A 14,566-nucleotide genomic window follows, 5' to 3' on the forward strand; every position below is an offset into this window, starting at 1 on the left:
TGACCTTCCCGTTTGGGTCTGCGTCGATCTCTTGCTGGGACGTGTCCAAGTTCTTTCCGTCTTTTTGGTATGTGCTGTTGTTCCCTCTCGCCTCTGCAACAACATTTCTCTAATGCTGGAAAGCGAGAGGTGCCTGCAGAGCGCATGAAAATGGCTGTAGGCAAGTGACTATTGAGCTATCCAACGCGAATTTGTGCATCTGCTGGCCTGATTCTTCTCTGATCTACAAGCCCATCCTGTCGACAATGTCAAAACCCGGTGCGTAGAATCAAGTGGGGCGGAGGCCGGCCAACAGTACAGGAGTTACCCCCATCATCCCCCCATCCCCCATCGTCGCCCCCATCCATCATCCCCCATCCATCGTCCCCCCATTCTTTCTCATTTGCGTAGTACTTGTCGTCACTGTTCGCGACTTGCTATGCGCCGGTCACATTGGCCAACGACAACCAGAGGGGGGTGGGGGTGTAGGTAGCCTGTATCGTTGGCTCTTTGCCGCCCTCTCTAGTTGTCCCTCTCCCTCCCTCACCACTTTGTGGCCGTGGCTTTAGGCCCATCCGTCACGTACTGGATACATGCAAAGCCGTCACCAAAACATCCGCTTTTCTTTACCTGCCTTCCCTGCCCTGCCCTGCCCGCCCTCCCTTCCTGCCCTTCCTGCCCTGCCTACCCTGCCTGCCCTCCCTGGCCCCTCGTTCAGCCCAGTCCAGTGCACATTATATGAAGCAGGCCATGTGGCGACGCCCCGTTTTGTGCTTGGGCTTTTGTTTGGCTTTTTACTGCTGTTTGCAACTCCAATTGCAATGCTTCCAAGCCTTTCTGGCGATCACCACCCCGCATGACGCCGTAGCCTAGGCCGCATGATCAGCAAGCAAGCCAAAGCAACAAAGCCTGCAAAAAAAAAAAAAAAAAAAAAAAAAAAAAGCTAGCAACTCCTTATGGGGAACTCATTTCCGGGCCAACCCTTCTTGACGAAACCAAAATACGATGAGACGAACTATGGCATCCAAGATACTGCGTACTGTGTGTGGTGCATGTATGCTGTGCAATAAATGGGTGTATGTGTGTACGTCCAACCCGCCATGGATACGCACTCAACCAGGGGAAATCTAGGCGGCGGCTTGAAAAACTTGTGCCCGCCGATGTCTCGTTGCCTTTTGCACACTGTCCTCCAGCGCAAATGGCCGCATATACGTACTGTAATGTCCAGATAGCTGCACTGTAAAAATTTTGAGTCGAGGCCCTCCATCTTCTTTTTGCATTGCCTTCTTCTGGTGCAGATGCTTACATGGGTATTTTTCCTTTTTTTCTCTGCTCGTTTATTTTCGCCATTAATCTCTGATATTTTTTTTCTTCTATTTGGCTGTATGTGTGTCTTACATTGCAGTGGTATTTATTCTTTTTTTTTCTTTTTTTTTTTTTTTTTTTTTTTTCCTCACAAGTGACTTCTGCCTTTAGCCTCCCCTCAGTTTGATACGAATTTTAACCCTCATCTCTATATAAAGAACCCCGTAGTCGCCAGGCTCAGTTGGCCAACTTATCGAGCCTTATACTCCCACACCCCTCTTCATCTTTTCGCACTTGCCATCTTTACATCACCAATCTAACTACACAAGTCTCTACTTCTATACCATCTCAGCAGCCGCTCAAGTAGCATAAATAGCACCGACCTCCCGCTGCCCTCTGTCCTCTTGTGCTTTGATCCTGTTCATCACCAAAGTTACAAACAATTCTCACGTTCAACCATTCACTCATCCAACCCGTCGAAGAGTACAAAACAGACTCGACATTCTCGCTCATCCGTGCGCTCTTCTTATTACTCTCTTGTCACTTTATTAGCACTCTGCACCGCATCAGTCTCTCTGCTGCCACCCTGATATCCTCTTATTACCTCCTCGCTTTTCCTTTCTGCTCTCCATCATGACCTCCCAAGCGCCCCCCTACAACTTTCCTGGCGCTCCCTACCCCCCCAGCTCTACTGGATCTTATGCCTCCTCAACGTCCTCGTCATCTTCCTCGAGCGAAGTTCACATTGATCTCCGCCCCATCCAGAGCCAACGGACAAGCATCCGCTTGCTTCGCATCTTCTCAGGAATTGACCCCATCTTGCCCCCGATGCGCAATGGTCTCTCATCACGGGCACGCAACGTGCTAGGCGACATGGATGGCTCCCACCGGTACCACCGTCGCCATCGCCACCACAGCAGCAGAACAAGCTCCAAGCACAGCCGTAGCTCTGGCTCTGACTACAGCTCTGGGGAATCTGACTCTGAAGTTGGTGGCCCCACGGCGCCCAGCAACATCCCAGGACCCGGTGGTATCCCTGGTGCAGCAGCTATGGGAGGCCCACAAGCCCCAGCCTCCGCTGCTCCTGGAGGCGGCAACCCTATCCCGTCTACGTCGGCCAACTTCCCTACCCGCTCGCCCCCTTCGCCAGAGACCATTCGCGCCCAGGCCCAGGCCCAGGCCAAGGCCCAGGCTCAGGCCAAGGCTCAAGGCCCCAAGGTCGCCCGCTACGCCACTTTTGTGCCCCGGGTGTGGCGTCCTGGCACTCCGGCTACCGATACTGACAAGTCTGCGGCTTGATTTGTGACACGATAGGGTGAAACAGCTGGTGTTTTCTTCATTTGTCTGTGCACCACGTTTGGTCGGCTTAATTGGCCGTCGCTGCTTCGATTCAGTTCATATGTCCATCATTGGGCTAGAACGGCCTAATTTTTTTTTTCTTGCCGCATCTTCGATACTTGTTTTGTCCTCGTATTTTTTTGTTTCATTCGCTCGATTCTCCTCGCATTCGCTTCGTCGTCATTTTACGCCTTTTTTTCTCCTTTCGCTTGTTTTGCCTTGCTTTTACTGGCCTGACTTAAGTCTCTTGTTATCTTGTTTTTTTTTCTTGCCACCCGCATTGTTTATGTTACAGATCGCCCAAACCAACCAGGACAATGAAGCCAAAAGCTGGCCAATCGAATTGGCCAGGTCTACTTTGGTTGCATGTTGACAGCTCCTTCTGCTGTTTTTTTTTTTTTTTCTATCTGCGCACTTCTGATTTTCTGTCTCGTCCTGGGTTTCTATTCCCTTTGATTCTTTTGCTTTCCATGATCTTCGTCCCTGTTTTCTCTATTTTTTTCACTGGGCCTTCCTCGCCTGGTTGATAACAATAAACCTTAGTCGCTGGTCCACACTACAGCACAGCATTCATGTGGTTTTTTCCCCATTGACCACATCGCCGCCCACCTCTTTGTCTTGAAGAGAAATTTGTGGAGCCCTGTCTTTTTCTTGTCTCCGTTTTGGATACCTCACGTCTTGTTGTTTGTTTTCTGTTTTTGTTTCTGCTGCTTCTGCTTTTGCTATTTTCTCGGCGACTATACAGACGTCGTCGATAGCCCCTTGGAACGGCCGGTTTCCGGTTGGTGGCATGGCGAGCGGACAAGCACCACTCTGTTGGCTGCTTTCTCTCCCGGGTTTGGTATTTTGATTGCTTTTGGTGCATTTTTGCAATGTTGATGATGATGTTGTTTCCACTCACGTGGATGATTATGATATAATGAAGCTGGAATCTCTTAGCTAGATGACTAGATATAATTGACCTGTGTATTTTTATAGTACACATTAACCCTTACTATCGCAAGGCTAGTCTGACAAGAAAACATGTACAATCACTTGCCTCGTCCTTGTAAACTCACGTAAATGAATCCATTTCCTATGGGCTGACGCTCAATAAAAGACAGACAAAGCAAGACCTACTAGCCCGACAGAGGAACCTTGATGGATACAAGAAACAGCAACTTCCGCATTCAAAGCATAATAAAGGTCAGATGATAGACCTGTTTCTCTTTGAAGATCTATACATGCCTTGCCATCTCACGCGCGATGCAACTTCCCAAAACATAGCTAAATAGCCAGTTACATGCATGAATGGGTGTAGTGTACGCTCATATGTAGCATTCAAAAATCACCAGCCGTTATGTAGTAGAGCCATTCACTAGCCAGAGCTTCAGCTGAAAAAATGTGACAGGCGTAAGATGTGTTGAGGCGAAGGGTAAGTTAGGTCTCATCCCGCCCATTCAAAGACAATAGACCATGAGAAACTGCTGCCCAAAGCAGAAACTGCCACTTCTAACTCGAGCATCGCTTAATCGTGCCTGACTGAGCCTTGGTGTGCCATAGCATGGCCAAGTTGGAATAGGATAGAGTAAACGCTCGTGAAAATTTTGCAGCAGAAACGGGGCAAGAACAAGACAGGCAGGTAGTTCCCTTCCGACGCGCGCTTTTCAGTGGCAGGTCCTAATATATGGCGTACACGTATAGAATCAACTGAAAGAACAGTACATGGCGATGCTTTGCTGGCAATACCATTTGTCCTCGCGTTTACTTGAAAGCCTCTCTTTTATTCTATTGCACGTTTCTGGGCACGAAGATGTCTGCGCCATGTTAGTAGTGAGACGACAGGACGCTCGCTGCTTGATCCTGGTAGTTATAAATTCAAGTTCATGTAAGATGCCAATTTACCACATAAAATTTCCTCGCCTTTGCCGTATAGGTTTACATGAGCACCGGAACAGGCCGGGCAGACAACAGACTTATGACACAGGATGATCACACTAATTACTTTTCACCCTCAATGCAAACTACCACGGCGTGATCACTAGAAAACCCCCGCCTACAAAATGGTGACTACAACAACAACAACCCCTCCATTCGAATTGGGCAAGGAATGTCCGGTCTAGAACATGAAAAGTAATGCCATGCCATTCATTCTATCACACAAAAGACCTCTTTTGCACAATAGGATCAAACTGTCATTGTGAATCCGCAACCAAACACAACCTATGCGCCATAGATGGCGCGAAAGCCCAAAGCGGTAACATTTTTGCACTGAAAGAGGTGAGGTGGGAAGAGTGGTGGGCTCTAAATTCTTTGACAGTGACGAGTGATTCGCTGTGACTAAGCAAACATTCATGAGCTTTCGTCACCCCTCAATCAAAGGCAACACAATAGGCCTAAGACAAAGGAAGAAAGAAAGAAAGAAAGACAGCACAAGCAGGATTTGGTGGGCCGGACATCAGCCCGACTAAGGCAAGAGCGCAAAATAGCACAGGCTGGTGCTGTGTAGTCCCTAGTGGTGGCGCAATGCGAGCGGATCATGTGCTAGTCGGCCGCTCAACATTTGCTATTCGGATCTGATAAGCTAGGGGTATCTTGGATTTTGGCGTGAGGTGTGTAAAAACTAGCGGCGGCTATGGACAGCCTGGGTTATTCTTACGTTTTGCAACGTGGTTTTCGCAGCAATAGCCCTTGTAAAGGGCCGAGAAGGTCCCCGTTCAATTTCTGATACATGCAATAGAAAGCTTCGGGTGATTGTGAGTAGGAAGGCGTGTCACACGGTACGTAACAAACCGCTCCGCACGTCGCTCCGTACATAGATAAAGCCGTAGCTCGATGCGTTTGTACTTGATTATGCATACATAGGCGTGCTTTTCAGTGACACGTTTACACACCACCAGCCAACAGCGCTCGTCACATGTAATCACTTGCAGTCGCAACTACCTCGTTAGCTGACTATAACCAGGAAATTTCGCATGTCACAGTTCCTTTGGGCTTTGCTAGATCAAAGGATTGCCCCTAGCTGTCCATATCAATTTGCGATGGCTCTTTCAGTCTGAATGCCATCCAGCCTTTTCTTTTTATCCGCTCTTGGCTAAGCAGTCGTCCCTGAGACAAGCAGTAACTCGATTTGAGACGGGCAAGTGCAAACAGACGCCCCAAACTCAGCCCATAATAGGCTGGAGTTAGGGCCAAGCGGGTACTGTAGAGCTCAAGATTGCGCCGAGCAAGTTAAAGGCGGTGAAGGCTAATCTCAACAGATGAAAAGGGCGGCCTAGAGGAAAAGTCGAAGAAAGAGGGGCTGAAAGAGCAATGGAACCAAAGATCAATGGCACCGCATTCAAACTTTCTTTGTACGCCAGCCATGTGCATATGTCATCACATCACCAGCGCCCCCCGTCCGTTGGATGATGGATACAAACTTGCAAATCCCCTGATTGATTCCCACTTTTTCCTGTTCTGGGGCTCCTGGATAATTCAACAACAGCGTAGTAACAACACAGCACATCCCTATCAAGGGTTCGCTTTGCCGGCACCAACTTGCCCATTGAAAAGAGACCCCTTTCCGCCTTCTCTGGCTCCTTCTTTTTAGCCTTACCTTCTCTCTTGTCTTCTCATCCTCCACCTCCACTGTTACACCTCTGGCTCTTCTCTTTTCTTCTCTCCTTTTTCTCTTCTTCTTCTTCCTCTTCTTCTTTCTCTCTAACGCTCCAGCTTCACATTCTCGCCTTTTTTTTTTTCTTCGTTGGCTGCCCTTTTACGTCCTTCGTTCTTTTTTCTAATACCCCTCCTTTTTCTCTTCTCTTTTTAATAACCCCGCCAAAAATGTCTGCTCGTCCTCAGAACATCGGCATCAAGGCCGTTGAGATCTATTTCCCTAGCCAGGTGAGAAAAAAAATCCAAGCCCGAAAAAGCTGAATTGGTGGCCCTTGCTGTCAAACTCAAACTTTTTCTCTTTGCTCCAATCTGCCGGTGTTTTCAGGCCAAGAATTGCCCTAATCTAACGTCTTATCTTTCGTCCTCTACAGTACGTTCAGCAGAGCGAATTGGAGAAGTTTGACAATGTCAGCACCGGAAAGTACACCATTGGTCTTGGTCAGACCAGCATGAGCTTTTGCGATGATCGGGAAGGTATGTCCACCCACCCACGACTTCTTAGCTGGGGTGTTTTACCCCTCCAGTTTCTTCGCCCATATTCTCCCAAGGAACACAGAGATAGTGGCGACGGCTACATCTATGAAACAAATGTTTAGCTCTAGTCCTCTTTGTTTTACATCTTTTGTCCTACCCCGCCAACTTCATTCTTGCTTCATTTCACGGTGCTTCTCAGTTTTTATGCGACCTAATGTGCATATGTGTGTCTTCATGGGTCTTGCGACTCGTAGCACTCACCGCACTGGTTGCCCGCAGTAAACCCCTATAGACACATGCCAGGGCTAACTATGATGAACCACAATTTGCAGATATCTACTCCATGGCCCTGACCGTCGTCTCGAACCTAATCAAGAAGAACAACATCGACGTAAACAACATTGGTCGCCTTGAGGTCGGTACTGAGACCCTCTTGGACAAGTCCAAGTCTGTCAAGACTGTCTTGATGCAGCTCTTTGGCGAAAACACCGACATTGAAGGTGTTGACACCGTCAATGCCTGCTACGGTGGTACCAATGCCTTTTTCAACACCGTCAACTGGGTTGAATCTTCTGCCTGGGATGGCCGTGATGCTATTGTCGTTGCCGGCGATATTGCTCTGTATGCAAAGGGCAACGCTCGTCCTACCGGTGGTGCTGGCATTGTTGCCATGGTCGTCGGCCCTAATGCCCCTATTGTCGCCGAGCCTGGTCTGCGTGGCACCTACATGGAGCACGCTTATGACTTCTACAAGCCCGATCTGGCTAGCGAGTACCCCTATGTTGACGGCCACTACTCTCTGACCTGCTACACCAAGGCCCTCGATGCCGCCTACCGCGCCTACTGCAAGCGTGAGGCTAAGCAAGCTGCTGCTGATGCTAGCAAGCCCACGCTTGACCGCTTTGACTACATGTGCTTCCATGCTCCTACCTGCAAGCTGGTGCAGAAGTCGTATGCTCGCCTGCTCTACCATGAGTATCTGGCTAACCCGGAGAGCGCTTCCTTTGCTGAAGTTGCACCCGAGTTGCGTGACATGGACTACACCAAGTCGCTGACCGACAAGGCTGTTGAGAAGACCTTCATGGGCTTGACCAAGAAGGCCTTCCAGGAGAAGGTTAGCCCTGGTATTCAGGTCGCTACCCTATGCGGCAACATGTACTGCGGCTCTGTTTGGGGTGGTCTAGCCAGTCTGCTGTCTCATGTCGAGCCTGCTAGCTTTGCTGGCAAGCGTATTGGTCTTTTCAGCTACGGCTCCGGCCTGGCTGCTTCTTTCATGTCTTTCCGCGTTGTCGGTGACGTTTCCCCCATTGCCAAGGCCCTGAATCTGAAGAATCGCCTAGCCGAGCGTCGGGCTGTTGCTCCCGAGACATTTGATGCGGTAAGTTTTCCCTCTTCTCCTCGCCTTATTGATTAGCTTTCCCTGCGACTCACAGACTGGCAGTATGCTAACACCAATGAATACAGATGTGCGAGCTTCGCCACAAGGCTCATCTCCAGAAGAACTTCACCCCTGTGGGTGACGAGTCGACTGTTGCTCCTGGCACTTACTACCTGGAGCACGTTGACGACATGTTCAAGCGTTCCTACAAGGTCAAGGCCTAAGCCTTCTATTCGAATATGAAAAACAGCTACAATATTTCTTTTTTTCAGGTCTGGCAACAAACCTATTCTATTAGACTATGATGAGCGGGAGTTGGAGAAAAAGAGGGTTATTTTCTTTTTTCGCTCGAAGAAAAGACGAAGCTTTGGCACCAATTATTCCCATACCCCCCTACTAATGTATTTCCCCTTTTTTTATTTGCTTGGTTGTTTTTATTTTTGCTATACTTATCATGCATACTTGGCTTATATCATGATGCTACGTTTTTTTTTCTTCTCGTCTTTAAGAATTCTTTTTTTTTCTTCTTCGTTGTCAATTCGATTAATCACTTGTCCAGATGCCTAGAATGTAGAAATGAACGTCGTAATTTGTACTCATGCCATGCTACAAGGTACTGGCTGACTGCTGTTTCCTCATGTACTTGTGAATACAGTGTATCTATCTCTACTAATTGCTTAATCGGCACAGTCTTCACTGCAAGGTGCTATAAGCGAATAAAAGAAAAAAAAATACCCAAGGTTTTTTTTATTTTTTTTTTAAAAAAAAAGATATAGAACGACTATGAGTACACTAATCATACAAAAGATTTAACGGGTCACCTCCCTCAATAGCTCGCCCTTGTGGCCATGAGTTCTCTTACTCAACCTTGTGCTTCCACTGAGAGCTACGGTGAATTTGGTAGTCTCCACTCTGAATGCTCTTAATAAGACCAACTAGTCCTCCTAAGGGGCGACGAGATAAGACAGAGCGATTGTAGGCCACGCTGGCCTTGTCGGCTTCGGGGACATTGACTTTGACCTTGTCGTAAACCGAGGGCAAGTGGGTGGCATGATACTTTTCGCGCAGAGCATCGTACCACTCACGGCCGTAAATCTTCCAGAACTCATCTTCTTCGTAGTACGTGTGGGCGTAGAACCATTTGTGGCCACCAACCTCCTGGAGCTTCTTTTCAAGCTCGCGGTTCTTGGCGACAAAGGCGGGGCGGTTTGTAGGTCCCCAGCCCCAAAGGCCCAGGTTAAGCATCTCGTTAGTGGACTCCCCGTCAGCGTGAGGGTGGAAGGTTGGGGGAGGAGCACGCTTCAGCGGGCATAGCCAGAGCGGCCAGATGTTGAAGGATTCAGCAGTGTAGTTGATAAACTCCTCCGCTCTGGAGTATGGTAGACCCATATCCTGTACGATGAAGCGAGCCGACTCGCCGCTTCCATGAAGAGCGCGGTAAAGCATGCGAGTATGTAAAAAGTCATTGAGAAGCCAACGAGTAAAACGGTTAAACGGCACGAACTTGAAGTATTCAAAGGCACAAGTGCCGACCCAGAAAGCGCCACGGTCGTAGCGGAACAGGTACTCGGCAAGTGGAATGTAGTCAACAGCTGGAGCAGAAGAGGAACTGGATGTGGCAGAAGACGGCGCATCCCGGGTACGCTCGGCAGCATGCAGATAGAACCAAGGGTCATGTGCATTGCTAAAGGTCTGGACAGGGCTTTGGGCAGGCTTCTCATCGGTCAGCTCACCAGTGACTACAACGCCATGATCCTTAGAAAACAGGATACCATCGACATAATCGTTGGCCTTGTTGGCAGTTTGGGCACGCACGAGCGCGATGGCCTCAGAGACAGATCCAGCGCGGTGGTAAGTAGTCTTCACATAACGCTTGGCCTCCATTAGCTGAAGCGTAATAAGCGTAGTGATACCCAGTGAGCCCACAGCGCCGGCAGCACCCTTGAACAGGTCTGCGTGCTGAGTACGTGAAGTTTCAATAACTTCGCCATTACCAAGGACCATCTCAACCTTGTCGATGGTGTCGTCAAAGTATCCGTGTTTGAAGGAAGAGCTCTCGCCGGCAGTTCCAGCATAGCCACCGCCAGCCGTGATACCGGGGAACTCCATGACAACGGGAGGAACCAGGCCATGCTTCAATGTAGCCTCAACGAGGCGATCCATAGGCACATTTGGCTCGACGATTGCGGTGCGTGTGGCGCGGCTTACGCTGAGCACACTGTCTAGAGCGCTAATATCAACACTTGGACCGGCCGCTTTAGCAGGACGTGTGCTGTTGGTGGAGCCGTGAAAAATGCGGTAAGGCTCTTTTTTGTCGAAGAATTGCCGGACGGTGTTAGCAATAGTGCCAACGACCTTTTTGTGGTGTTCCATTGTTGAAAGAATTTTCTTCTCAAGAAGCCTGTTGATGGTAATAAAGGGAACCCATAAGGACGTGGGAGGAGATAAGAGGGACACGGCCGTTTTTAAAGACTACAAGCTACGTTAGACTTTGGGGGGGTTTCTGATTCAAGTTAAAAATCCTGCGTTAACAATTGGCTTTGTTCAATTTTGGGTAGAATGGTCGAAAAAAAAGTCTAGGCCCCTAAACAAAGCCCAGTCTAGACCCCTAAACAAAGCCCAGAGTCTAGGCCTACAACAAGAAGCAAGAGCAAACACCAAAACAGGAATGCATGTGTATTTATGGGTAGTTTGACGTTGCAACAGATGAAGAGTCAAACCGAGAGACAAACGGAAAGACAGACAAGCGGAGAGGCAAACGGAGAGACCAACGTAGTTGCATGCAAGAAGGGAATTGCCGTATTTAATTTTCGCGATTTTGTTGAACTGAAAAATTATATCATTTAAGCAACTACCCCCAAGTCAAGCCTTTCCCAACCAAAACCGTCCTCCTTTGCCCATCCCCAATCAGCTAAAGGGTGTGCCTAGAGCATTGTGTTTAGCACGTAAAATAGCCCACGAACGAACATCGTCATCGTTATACGGGCTCAGAGCTTTGAAGTCAAGAGGCGACTCTTCCACGGTCTTGGCTTTGATTTCTATTGCTCTGGACTTAAGGCTGGCCGGTTCTTCAACGGCAGCTTGGATAAAGGCAGCCCAGCCATCATAGCAACGCGTCGCCCCAGGACTAGGCAGTCTCATAGCGAAGCAATGTGGCATACCTTCGTACTCCTCGAATATGACCTTGACGCCTTGCTTGTGGATCTTCTGAACAAAGTGTCTAATGCTACCAGAAAGAATTTCCCATCCAGAGCAAACAAACACCGGGGGTGCGCCCTCCCATCCATCTGCAAGCACGGGGCTAGTTAGAGGGTGATCTACGAGGCCATCGAGACAGTACACATGGCTGCGGCTAAAAGCGGTTTTGGAGTTCCAGGCCTCGCACTCTGGGGCCTTGTTCCAAGCTTCAAAGTCGCTAGGCAGGTAATCGAACTCGGTGAAATCTTTTACGTCCGGGAAGCTCATGCTGATGTCACACCAGGGAGAGTTAACGGCCACGCCAGCCGGAATAGGGACATCTCGAGCCTCGCCGTACCACGGGATCTGGACCTTGCGCTGTCTCAATTCAAGCAGTGTTTTGGTAAGAACTAGTGCAAGATTTCCACCGGCGCTACCAGACTTGTGCATTAGAATGTACTCATAGGATACAGCATCTAGGGCAGCTTACCTATCGCCAGCAAACACAATATGCTCTGGCGGAATAGCTTTGTGGAAAGCATCTGGGGGCGGATATAGAAGGGTGAGATATGACACCAATGCGTCCATCAAAGCACAAGGGAAAGAATTCTGCGGCGCAAGACGGTACCGTACTGAAAAGACACGGCCTCCGGTATTCCGCGCCAGCTTCCTCGTCGCATCGCGATGTGTGGCTGGGTCTAGGAGATAGTAGGCTCCACCATGGAAATACAGCACTGTCGTCGGACTTGTGCACTCCTGGTTCATGGCATCAAACTTGGCCTTTTCAGAGATATCTGGTTGTGGCTCTTCATCTTCGACTCCGGCCCGATATCCAGTCCACTCCCCCTCGGCGGCAGCAATACTCAGAGCCAGTTTGCCATCTGGCGTCGACCGCCGGAGCATAGCTTCATAGTCCATGGGGTCGGAGCTGAGATCCTTAATCAGGTCTAATAGGATGCCACAAACGGTTTCTTCAGGTGGAACAGGTGACCTGTACGTGCTGATCCAGATGCGGCCCTTGATAGGGGGGTTAATCATGGTCAGCCTTTGCGTCTCGCTGATAGACCTTATTGTGCCTGGATTGGCAAAAGTGCGCATTACACTCATAATGAGCAAGCTTTTGTAGTCATGATACTGCGAGAGCTCTTCTAATCCAGTAAAGTGAAGAATTGTAGTGCGCAAGGCGCCCGGGAGGAAAGGCAGAGCTTGTTTAGTAGTGCTGTATACTGCTTGCATAGATGATAGCATGTTGTCAAGATATGCAAGAGCAGGAACAGAATAGGGGCTTGACGATGTGGAAGATTCAAGACGACTCGTGCATATGATCGGAAGTTATATAAATAAATAAAGAATAAGCTTCTTCATCCCGAAAATGCCAAGGTAAGCACAAATTCTACCCGGGGCTGCAAAGCTTTGAAGACATTCGCACGGAAGATGCGGATTGATGGCAGGCAGTTAAAGTTAAGGAGCAGGCAGTTAGCAGGCCACAGTGCAGCAGGCCTTATAAAGTCAGGCGGTGCTGCAAAAATACAGGGCTAGGCGCTAGAACACCCACTGTAAAACGAACGCTACTTGCTTCCACTAGCATGTGAAGACACGATATTACACAAAGATAAGGGTGTCAATATCAAGGCATTACTTGGGAACAGCGGATAATTAATTGAATTTATCTTTGACAATATGTAAATGCAGGCATGACTAGCAATACCAAGAGAAGCAAGTAAATGACAATCGCTTATGAAAAGAGCCAAACTACAACACAATGAATCCAGCAGAAAAGAAAAAAAACCAACGGCCATACCAGACGCTATTACGCTAGCTCTAAGAGCCCTCGGCAGCAAGTTGCCACGCGGGGATCTTTGCCTTGCCACCGCTAGCAGCGTTGCCAAAGGGCGATGCCCGAGGCGCCGAGCCAGTAGCTGACGCCTCTGCAGCGATCTCAGGCGATGCGGCAGCAGTAGCAGCAGGAGGAGATGGGAGAGACGAGACGGTCAGACCCGGTGTGGAGGCAGACGCTGTAGGTGCGGGTGCGGGTACAGCGGGCGCAGGTGCGGCTACAGGAGTGCTGGTCACACGGGTAATGAGGGTTTTGAGGCTAAGCAGTTCAGCGTTGATCTCCTTGAGGCGCGTATCAGTGGCATTCTTCTGTTCGTCAACGAGATTAGGGATTTTGTTGGTCAGCACACGAACTTCCTCGCGTAGGTCGCGCATCTTGTCCTGGCGGTCACGTGATGACGTCTTCATCTCAGTAATGACAGAGTCGAGCTCAGCCAATGCGGCGTCAAGCTTTTCCGTGCGTTCTTGCTCAGCAGCCTTGAGTTTTTCGGTGTCTTTAGCAAGCTGTTCGACGAGGGTAAATGCACGGTCGAATTGCGCGTCGAGATGAGCCTTGTCTTCTTCAAGCTGTGAAGGCGTGGGAGGAGCAATCAGAGGATATACATAGCGCTAGAAGGGGGGATCCGAATGTGTTAGCTAAAAGCTGGAGATGGGAGCGTTTTCTGCTACTCGCTAGATTGTCCCGACTTACCTTTCCAAGCGCATAGAGCCCGTATCCAACGCCACCCATGACTGTTGCCATAATGAACCAGTCCCTCCAGTCTCGGTCAGGGACGGGAGGAGGCTGTTGCGAATAGTACTGGTACTGTGCATACTGGGACTGCGGTTGTGAGGCGTAGGCTTGTTGTGCAGGAGCGGATGCCGGTGCTGGGGCTGGTGCCGGGGCAGCAGCTTGTGCGCTTGAGGAATTTGCCCTCGCTAGAGCTGCATCAATTTCTTCCTGTGTGAGGTTCTTCTGGCGCAAAAAGGCGATGCGATTCTCGACGGGCGACTGCGCTACGCTGGCTTCTTGGAGGAATTGGGCCTGCGTGTAGTGGTGGAACAATGTTAGCAATGGAAAGGAGACATAGTGAAAGACTGTAAGAGGGAGGCTACGTACGGCCGAAGCCACCAAGGCTTCTCGAATAGCCATCTTGTGTTGGTGTTGAATTAGGCTACTTGCGGGACTGATACAGTAGCATGTAGTTGGGTAAACAAAAAAAAAGAGAAAAGGAAAAAAAAGCGAACTTGAAATGAGTGGATGGTACGATAAAAACGCGCCGAGGAAAATTAGAGCTTTGAGAATTAACGTATCGTCACGAAGTCGAAAAAGAGACGGTCTAAATGCTTCATTGTCTCCCAGCTTACTAGCCGAGACCGAGGCAACTTTTTGGCTGCGCGATGAAGCGAAGCATACGGCTATGACAGATGCTGACAGCTGTCGGGCTCTTTGAGGTCTCACTA

The 14,566-nt window shown here is 49.3% G+C and overlaps 5 protein-coding genes across 5 annotated transcripts; 2 read left to right on the forward strand and 3 right to left on the reverse strand.

Annotated features, from left to right (window-relative positions):
• Positions 1-1,917: 1,917 nt before the first annotated feature.
• Positions 1,918-2,583, forward strand: HOO65_021073 (uncharacterized protein; the record flags this gene model as incomplete). Its single annotated transcript, XM_071000236.1, has 1 exon — positions 1,918-2,583. One exon carries the CDS (start codon positions 1,918-1,920, stop codon positions 2,581-2,583), a length of 666 nt encoding a protein of 221 aa, XP_070861711.1.
• Positions 2,584-6,426: 3,843 nt separating this feature from the next.
• HOO65_021074 (Hydroxymethylglutaryl-CoA synthase) lies at positions 6,427-8,334 on the forward strand (the record flags this gene model as incomplete). Its single annotated transcript, XM_071006611.1, has 4 exons — positions 6,427-6,486; positions 6,630-6,732; positions 7,065-8,110; positions 8,197-8,334. The coding sequence occupies 4 exons, from the start codon at positions 6,427-6,429 to the stop codon at positions 8,332-8,334; spliced, it is 1,347 nt and encodes a 448-aa protein (XP_070861712.1).
• A 634-nt stretch (positions 8,335-8,968) lies between these two features.
• HOO65_021075 (Delta(24)-sterol reductase) lies at positions 8,969-10,483 on the reverse strand (the record flags this gene model as incomplete). The annotated part of the gene is made up of 1 exon (XM_071000237.1): positions 8,969-10,483. One exon carries the CDS (start codon positions 10,481-10,483, stop codon positions 8,969-8,971), a length of 1,515 nt encoding a protein of 504 aa, XP_070861713.1.
• A 470-nt stretch (positions 10,484-10,953) lies between these two features.
• HOO65_021076 (AB hydrolase superfamily protein C4A8.06c) lies at positions 10,954-12,535 on the reverse strand (the record flags this gene model as incomplete). Its single annotated transcript, XM_071006712.1, has 3 exons — positions 10,954-11,034; positions 11,078-11,720; positions 11,778-12,535. 3 exons carry the CDS (start codon positions 12,533-12,535, stop codon positions 10,954-10,956), a joined length of 1,482 nt encoding a protein of 493 aa, XP_070861714.1.
• Positions 12,536-13,108: 573 nt separating this feature from the next.
• Positions 13,109-14,255, reverse strand: HOO65_021077 (Peroxisomal membrane protein PER10; the record flags this gene model as incomplete). Its single annotated transcript, XM_071006867.1, has 3 exons — positions 13,109-13,732; positions 13,815-14,147; positions 14,223-14,255. 3 exons carry the CDS (start codon positions 14,253-14,255, stop codon positions 13,109-13,111), a joined length of 990 nt encoding a protein of 329 aa, XP_070861715.1.
• Positions 14,256-14,566: the final 311 nt, after the last annotated feature.

This window comes from Ceratocystis lukuohia, assembly GCF_044167205.1.
Source record: "Ceratocystis lukuohia strain C4212 chromosome Unknown Supercontig2_pilon, whole genome shotgun sequence".
NCBI lineage: Eukaryota > Fungi > Ascomycota > Sordariomycetes > Microascales > Ceratocystidaceae > Ceratocystis > Ceratocystis lukuohia.